Below are 9,486 nucleotides of genomic sequence, written 5' to 3' on the forward strand. Positions count from 1 at the left end.
TTACAATTCTCAGATTCAAAAATGCACCAAAAGTTCTAAATTGCCTGAATCCTAAATGTGGACATCCTCACTTCAACACTATAAATTAACATTTGTGTGTAATATATATATATATATATATATATATATATATATATATATATATATATATATATATATATATATATATATATATAATTATTGAAACTGAAAATTGATGCGTTTGAGTGTAGTTTATTTTTAACAACCGAAAATAACTGATTTTGTCAAATAATAATAAAAAATGAAAAACACCCCCAAACTCAAAAAAATATATAGTAGTGCATCCCAACCAGATATTACACATTAACCACTTGCTGCTCACAGCAATCTAATTCCAGTGTACACGACTGAATTTCATTGTAATTCCACAGTGTACACGACTGGATTTCATTGTAATTCCACAGTGTACACGACTGAATTTCATTGTAATTCCACAGTGGACACGATTGAATTTCATTGTAATTCCACAGTGTACACGACTGAATTTCATTGTAATTCCACAGTGTACACGACTGAATTTCATTGTAATTCCACAGTGTACACGACTGAATTTCATTGTAATTCCACAGTGTACACGACTGAATTTCATTGTAATTCCACAGTGTACACGACTGAATTTCATTGTAATTCCACAGTGTACACGACTGGATTTCATTGTAATTCCACAGTGTACACGACTGAATTTCATTGTAATTCCACAGTGTACACGACTGAATTTCATTGTAATTCCACAGTGTACACGACTGAATTTCATTGTAATTCCACAGTGTACACGACTGGATTTCATTGTAATTTCACAGTGTACACAACTGGATTTCATCAGCAACTTGACAGGAAGTGCCAACGTTTGAATATCATTTGGTGCATGTTTGTGTGACAAATTACAGGGGAGCAGTTGTTATTTTGAAAGCTTGGTAAGGAAAATCACAATCTGTGTGTAATTATTTAAATGGCTGAATTGAAGCCATTATGAGCTGAAATACAAAGGAAAAGCAGATGTATACTTTAGAGAATTAAAAGTTTACATTTACTCACAATCCATTTACTGTACCAAGCTTTGAAAAGAACCCCAAAGTCAAGGATCATATTCCACTCCTAAAAGAGGGTATCAGTAATATCTCAACTGTAGGCATAATAAAATAGGTCTTTCTCTCTTTCATATGCATCCATAACATTCTCCTAACAGTGAACTCTCAATACAAAGCGATTATGAATGTATAAATGACAGTTCAAACACAGTTTTGAGTAGATGTTTCCTTTTTATCCCTCAGTAAAGCTGGCTACATGTGCTAGGTGTTGTTTGATAGGCAATGCAACACTGGCATTTTTCCCTGGTGAACTCGAAGGAACCTTCTGATAAAAGGATGGTTGTGTTGGATTGGTGCTCGCTGCCAGTCCTGTAGGACTATAATAAATGCTTTCCAAACAGCTTGGTTCAGCAAGCTGGGCGTTCTGTAAGGCTGGCTTCAGTGCTTGGTTAGCTGGGCCGCTAAGCTGCAGGTTATTCTGGGGTAGGTTCTGATTGTGCAGATCAGGGTGCCTCAAGGGTGAAGTTGCCTGGGGAGGCATTGGCAGACCTGCATAAGGCATATAGTGTGAGCCATACATTCCTGGATTCATGAAAGAAGAAAAAGGAGAGGTGGGTGGCTGATACACACTGCTTTGTGCTAAACATTGCTGAGGTATCAGCACCTCCACGTATTGTCCAGTTTCTGGATCATAAAGCATTTTGCGCTGAGGCTGAACAGGAACCTCAATGTAAAAATATTTACCAGTCTCGGGATCATACAAAACTTTTCTTCGGCTCTGATGATACTGGAAGTAAGGCATGCTGGTATTCGCAATGTTTTCAGCAAATGAAAGATCTTCATTTCCTCTCTCTGTTGCATACGGTGAAGAGAACCCTAAAGGGCTACACATGAACTGTGGCCGGGCTTCCTGAAACATCTTTGGGGAAGCAAGCTGCCTATATGATGGGCTCCCACACAGTTTATCAGGAGAAGTTTCTTTTTGAAATGGTTTGTCATCAAAGCTTTGCTGGGGTTGAAAGTTTAAATTTGCTAAAGACTCCGGCTGAAAAGAGCTAGGGTTCAAAGGGCTCCTTTGCTGAAGCTGTGGAGGAATCGCTACATAATTCAGAGGTTCAGAGTTAATGGCTTGTACTTGAGGCCTCTTTGTTGGTTGACTTTTACTCAGCAAAGCTTCACTTAGATCCTGTACTTTAGCAGGTGGTACTCCTGACGGAGGAAGCAGTGGAGATGTTTGTTGTGGTGGGCTTATGTATCCATCTGAAGAACACTGTTTAAAAGATCTAGTGGGATTTTCAAGGTGTGCTTGTCCTGGTGATACTTGTGTTCTAACACACTGTCTGGAGCTTTTCTTCTCTTCATATTCTGGTGGGTCATCTGAAGTAATATTATGATCTGCACAGCCTGGAATTTGCCATTTCAGTTCAAAATCCTTTGTAGATTGATGGTGTTTAACTTGAGGCTGTAGCTCTTTAACGATGATATCACTTGCTTTTGGTGTCTCTGAATTGAGCTCTGTAGCTGAAGCTCGATTCATGTTTCTTGACAGGGAGTTGCTAGTTTGCACTGAGTTCTCTTTCTTGACTTTGTCTTCGGAGGTGCAGGTTTGTAATGGTACCTCAAGTGTGTTGACATGCTTTGGGGGGGAGTGAATTGGTTCACTATCAAATAATCCTATATCGGCTTGAAAACCTTTCTCTTTGATGATCATTGAAACTGAATGGCTGTTTTTAGATGGAAGACATTGGGGATTTGGTTTGTCCCCCTCCCTGTTTGGCGGTGAGGTTTCGCTTCCTTTATCGAGTTGATCTGCCTCACAGTACACGTCCATGGGTTGCACACTCTCAGAGTAGATTTGGGAGTTTCCAGATGTATCTGAAAGATTGTGGTTTGGTGGTATAATGTATTGCTCCTTTAAATCCTTCTTTGTGATACTGTTATATACGCTTTCTTCAAAATCATATGTTTTTGGTACTGCAGCAGAAGCATATTCCCTGTTTTGACAAGGAAGTACCTTCTGAGTGGTGCTTTTCAACACCTGTTTCTCAACAATTAGCTGTTGGCTTTTATCCAGCATGCTGTCCTGTCTGTTTACTGCCTTGCACTCTGGCAGAGGAGATGTGGGATCCAGCATGCTGTCCTGTCTGCTTATTGCCTTGCACTCTGGTGGAAGAGATGTGGGATCCAGCATGCTGTCCTGTCTGTTTATTGCCTTGCACTCTGGCGGAGGAGATGTGGGATCCAGCATGCTGTCCTGTTTGTTTATTGCCTTGCACTCTGGCAGAGGAGATGTGGGATCCAGCATGCTGTCCTGTCTGCTTATTGCCTTGCACTCTATCAATAATGGCAGAGGAGATGTGGGATCCAGCATACTATCCTCTCTGCTTATTGCCTTGCACTCTACCAGCAGCGGATATGTTTGTGGTTGCAGAGTTTGTTCTTGATTTGCAGGTTCCGGAGAAATAATAGCTGATGCCTTAAAGGATAAATTGTAGGTATGTTTGACAAGCTTTCTGACATCTCTAACCTTATGCATTGGTGCGTTTGGTTTGTTTTTTAAATTGCTGTCTTTAACCTCTAGCTGGGACAGTTGCTCAGATTGTTCTTGATCCATACATGTAGTGGCTGTACTTTTAAACAGCGGTTCTGAGTTTTGTTTTGCAGAGCTCTTGCCTTCAGTATTGGGAGATAAAAGTCTTGCAATACTAAAAGTATGATTCTTTTTTTCAATCCTATTCCTGGGTCTCAAAGTTATCTCTGGTGTTTTTGATGTAAACACATTTCTTATAAAGTGCTGAGTTTCATCTGTTTTTGCTTCATGTTCATCATTCTTTGGAGATTCATGTGCTGACCAAACAGAAGCTGGCTCTGCTGGTGCGCTTTCCAAAGAATCTTTAGCAACATAACTTTCTGAATCCCCCAACTTTTTTTCACAGTTAGTGCATGCTATTGGTTTTGCTACATCGTTAACATAATTGTTATCTCCATATAATTTCCTATTGCTCCATGGGATTCCTATCCGAGACTTGCTACCCTGTGCACTGGTAATGATTGCTGTGTCAAAATCTCTTGTTAAACTCTTTTCATAACTTTGGAAACCATACTTGCAAATTGGCTTCTCTTGTGTTTTTGCATTTAAACCGTTATGCTTTATTAGTTTGCTTACCTTATTTGCTTTGCTTGAATCAAATTTTCTTTGCATGAGAGAATCCATCTGTAAGTGTTCTGAAGCAAAGCTGCCATCTGATGTCACCTCAGAACTGTAATACAGGTTTCCATGGGATGAAGTGTTAGAATATTTGAATTCGTTGTCACACACCGAGGAAGGACTTTGTGGGGACAACGGATCTGCGTCTTGAACATCCCCACGTACCAGCTGCAGTTTATGTTCATGTTGCATTTTTTTAGATAAAACATTTTTTATAAGACAGGATGCAATTTTAGCTCTGCTAGATGTTTCATCCAAAGACACTGATTTGTGTAGTTTCTGTTTTTTACTGTTTTCATCCAACACCTCTGCGGGTTTATTTGATTCATCCTGGAGAACCGCAGGAGTGCTGTGTTGACGAATGAATATATCCTGAGCACGTCTTTCAAAAGGTCTGGACGTAGGCTGGCAATCAGTAAGACCCCTTGATGGAAAAACATTTCCCTCCTGTCTTTTGAGTTGAATTTGCCGTTTCGGGACAGTCCTTTTGCTGCAGCTTGTGTTTAATTGATCTTGGTTTTCCAGAACAACATCCACACATTCAAAATTCCCCATCTCAAATCTGTCAACAGGATCTTTGTTTTCAGGTAAATCTGCATCATTAATTCCAGACCCATGAAAATCAGTATCAGCTGGCCAAGCATTTACTCCACAACTCCCTTCTGTCGATGGCTGCGACATATTGGTAGAAGATCTGTAGTAACTGGAGTTATAGATGGCAAGGTAATCATCTTGAGGGTATGATAAACTTTTAAAGGCCAAATCTGTGAGACATTTGACTTCATTGTCAGCTTCATCAAATTCACTTCCCATGCTTGAGGTTTCACTGGTACAATCTGCTCCTCCACGCCTGCTGGTTTCTGAAAAGGTGCTTCTTTTGTGGGCTGTCGAGTTCTGTTTCTTGGTATCCCAGAGCTTTTCTTCCTGGGTTGTGGAGCTGAAATGGCACGCCAAGTCATTACACCCCGTCATTCCCGGCTGCTCTTCTCTGGCTGGAAGCTGTGTGCTGCTGTGCTCAGGAATGTTTCTATTCTTGGAGGAGAGGAACAGCTGAGCCTGTCTCTCTTTGCCAATGCCACTTCTGTCTCTCCCACTCACTGCTGGATCCTTTACACAGTGCCTGCTGACAGACCTTGAATTATTCAGGTATTGATCAGTTGAGACCACACATAGATGAGGTTTATCCCTCATCACTATGGGAAGATCTTGCTGGTCACCATCAACATTTGTATTCACATTAAAACTCTGCTTACTCTTCTTCCATGAACCTGAATTAGAAGTCATTTCAGAGTACTGTTCATTATCCTGGTTATTATAAGTGAGCTGCCTAGCATTCATTTCAGAGTACTGTTCATTTTCCTGGTTACTATACGTGAGCTGCCCAGCATTCATTTCAGAGTAATGTTCATTATCGTGGTTACTGTAAACGAGCTGCCCAGCATTCATTTCAGAGTACTGTTCATTATCCTGGTTACTATAAATGAGCTGTCCAGCGTTCATTTCAGAGTACTGTTTATTATCCTGGTTATTATAAGTGAGCTGCCCAGTGTTTTCATCAGTGTTTCTGTTTCTTGAAGCCTTATAGAATAAATGCTCTGTTTTATAAGTAGATTGTGAGAAATCGCTTTTATAACTGGCTGCGGGTTCTGTATCTGTTTGTTCGGGAGAGAGGTCCTCTTTTGTGACTTCAAAGGTTTTGCCGCAGTTGCTGAAATGTTCGGCTGTTTCTGAGCACAAGGCAGTATGATACGATCCTGAAGAATCATCAGCCTTACATTCAGCAGATTCAAAATTGATGAAAGGATTTGTGTTGGAATACATCTGGATTTCACTGTCGTCCCCAAAAATATCATCCAATGACGTCCTTTCTGTTATATCAGTCTGTCTGTTTATGATTACATTGTCAGTGATTGCACTTGAAAAGAAAGCAGTGATAGTACCATCATTATTCTGAATATTAAGGTCATCTCCTGTTCTTCTCAGAGAGGGAATGTCTGTACTTGAAGAGGACATTTTTCCATGTAAAGAAGCAATTGTAACAGAAGAATGATTCACGTTGGCATCATTGTACCCAGTTTCACTTGCTTATTTTTTCATTCCAGGTATAACAGAGTTTCAATGATCCTCAGCCTAAATTACCAAAAAAAGAACAGTTGATGTAAGTAACATATATGCATATCAGTATTCCAACATATGTAATAATGTGTTTTCCTATGATGTACTGGTTAGATGCTATCTAGAATGCTGTGTCAAGCCTTGGTCACCTCATTGCAAAAAATACATGGTTGCTTGAGAAGGTACAAAGAATGGCAATGATCCCATAATTAATGGCATGAGCTGTGAGGACAAGTTAAAAGAAATACATTTATTCAGCCTTGAAAAAAAGAAATTGGCTAAACTTAGTAAAATCTTAAATGGATTAAACAAAGTTAACCCACTTCGCTGCTTTAAGTTTAGCACAGAGCAGAACAATAGGGTATAAATGGAAGCTGAGTAATAGAATAGATCAGAAGCAGTGTTTAACACAGAGTAATACATGCATGTAATAGCCTACCATGTAGTAGGATATAACACACCAGGAACATTTAAAAAATGTTTTTATTGTGTCCAGTTAAATTTGATGCCCATAGCAGGGAAATGGTGTGCCATGAAGGGATGGGGCTTGATGGACCAAAATGATCTTACTGTTGTTAGATTTACATGTTCTTGCTTTGCAAATACGTCAAATCTCCCTTCTAAATCCACTAGCACACTTATGTTACGCATGTTAGAACCCCACCTAGCCTTCAGTGCTGCACATGGAGAGCAATTTAAGTCACGCTCCACTGAAAACAATCCAGAGCCAAAGTACCTCCTATTACACTAAAAGTACTATTGCGCACATTTTATATATATATATATATATATATATATATATATATATATATATATATATATATAGTAACCTGGCCGGCACTGGCAGTCGTTTGTTTGCCCCTATAATTGAGACCCAGGACACACAAACTTGAGGTTTCAAAGCGCTTACATGCTATTAATAAACACAAAATGAACACCTAGTTCTCATGTGCACTGACTACACACAACACAGGAACATAATAAAAAAAACAGGACAGCTAAGCTGTTTACTTGTAACACAAAAATAAACAACCAAAAAAGTTTCACACATCAAAGGTTTTTACGCTACCTTTCTTTTTTTTCCTACACTTGAGCACACCTTCAAGTGGGCTTCTTCACACACAGCAGCCCTGAACAGACTGGCTGCTTTTCTTAAACACCCTGCACCTGGCTCTAATTTACAGTGCTCACCAGGTACAGGGGATAATTAATTAACAAAACAATTAAACAATTAAACAAATGTGCATTTGCACATGTTTTTTTTTTTTTTCTAAGCAGGGAGGAATTAACCCTTTCCCTGCTCACTATATACATTGAACAAAAATATAAATGCAACATGCAACAATTTTAATGATTTTACTGAGTTAAATATAAGGAAATCAGTCAATTGAAATAAGTTCATTAGCCCTAATCTATGGATTTCACATGACTGGAAATACAGATTTGCATCTGTTGGTCACAGATACCTTAATAAAAAAACGTAGGGGCATGGATCAGAAAAACAGTCAGTATCTGGTGTGACCACCATTTGCCTCATGCAGCACGACACATCTCCTTCGTACAGACTTGATCAGGCTGTTGATTGTGGCCTGTGGAATGTTGTCCCACTCCTCTTCAATGGCTGTGTGAAGTTGCTGGATATTGGCGGGAACTGGAACACGCTGTCGTACACATCGATCCAGAGCATCCCAAACATGCTCAATGGGTGACATGTCTGGTGAGTATGCAGGCCATGGAATTACTGGGACATTTTCAACATAAAGGAATTGTGTACAGATCCTTGCGACATGGGGCCATGCATGATCTGCTGAAACATGAGGTGATGGCGGTGGATGAATGGCACGACAATGGGCCTCAGGATCTCATCATGGTATCTCTGTGCGTTCAAGTTGCCATTGATAAAATGCAATTGTGTTCATTGTCCGTAGCTTATGCCTGCCCATACCATAACCCCACCACCACCATGGGGCACTTTGTTCACAACGTTGACATCAGCAAACTGCTCACCCATACGACCCCATACACACTGTCTGCCATCTGCCCGGTACAGTTGAAACCGGGATTAATCCGTGAAGAGCACACTTCTCCAGCATGCCAGTGGCCACTGAAGGTGAGCATTTGCCCACTGAAGTCGGTTACGACGCCGAACTGCAGTCAGGTCAATACCCTGTTGAGGACGATGAGCATGCAGATGAGCTTCCCTGACACGGTTTCTGACAGTTTGTGCAAAAATTCTTTGGTTGTGCAAACCCACAGTTTCATCAGGTGTCCGAGTGGCTGGTCTCAGACGATCCCGCAGCGGACATTACTGCAGTCAGCATGCCAATTGCACGCTCCCTCAAAACTTGAGACATCTGTGACATTGTGTTGTGTGACAAAACTGCACATTTTAGAGTAGCCTTTTATTGTCCCCAGCACAAGGTGCACCTGTGTAGTGATCATGCTGTTTAATCAGCTTCTTGATATGCCAAACCTGTCAGCTGGATGGATTATCTTGGCAAAGGAGAAAGGCTCACTAACAGGGATGTAAACAAATTTGTGCACAAAATTTGAGAGAAATAAGATTTTTGTGCATATGGAAAATTTCTGGGATCTTTTATTTCAGCTCATGAAACATGGGACCAACACTTTACATGTTGCGTTATATTTTTGTTCAGTGTGTGTATGTATATATATATATATATATATATATATAGCTCTGGAAAAAATGCCTGAGACCACTGCAAGATTATCCGTTTCTCTGGTTTTACTACTTATAGGTACGTGTTTGGGTAAAATGAACATTTTTGTTTTATTCTATAAACTACTGACAACATTTCTCCCAAATTCCCAATTAAAATATTGTCATTTAGAGCATTTATTTGCAGAAAATGACAACTGGTCAAAATAACAAAAAAGATGCAGTGTTACAAGGTTATACAAGGTTATCCTGGAAGAAAACTTGCTTCCTTCTGCTCTGACAATGTTCCCCAACTCTGAGGATTGATTTTTCCAGCAGGACAATGCTCCATGCCACACAGCCAGGTCAATCAAGGTGTGGATGGAGGACCACCAGATCAGGACCCTGTCATGGCCAGCCCAATCTCCAGTCCTGAACCCCATTGAAAACCTCTG

The 9,486-nt window shown here is 40.2% G+C and overlaps 1 protein-coding gene across 1 annotated transcript; it reads right to left on the reverse strand.

Moving 5' to 3' along the window:
- Nucleotides 1-279: 279 nt before the first annotated feature.
- si:ch73-43g23.1 (uncharacterized protein C4orf54 homolog) lies at nt 280-5,478 on the reverse strand. The gene has a single exon (XM_041222748.1). It carries the CDS (start codon nt 5,446-5,448, stop codon nt 1,282-1,284), a length of 4,167 nt encoding a protein of 1,388 aa, XP_041078682.1. The 5' UTR covers nt 5,449-5,478; the 3' UTR covers nt 280-1,281.
- Between the last annotated feature and the right edge of the window lie 4,008 nt (nt 5,479-9,486).

Source organism: Polyodon spathula, chromosome 22 (genome assembly GCF_017654505.1).
Source record: "Polyodon spathula isolate WHYD16114869_AA chromosome 22, ASM1765450v1, whole genome shotgun sequence".
NCBI classification, from domain to species: domain Eukaryota; kingdom Metazoa; phylum Chordata; class Actinopteri; order Acipenseriformes; family Polyodontidae; genus Polyodon; species Polyodon spathula.

What these genes read in the sequence shown, in the direction of transcription:
- si:ch73-43g23.1 (XM_041222748.1), bottom strand. Translation starts at nt 5,448, where the DNA reads ATGAGGGATAAACCTCATCTATGTGTGGTCTCAACTGATCAATACCTG.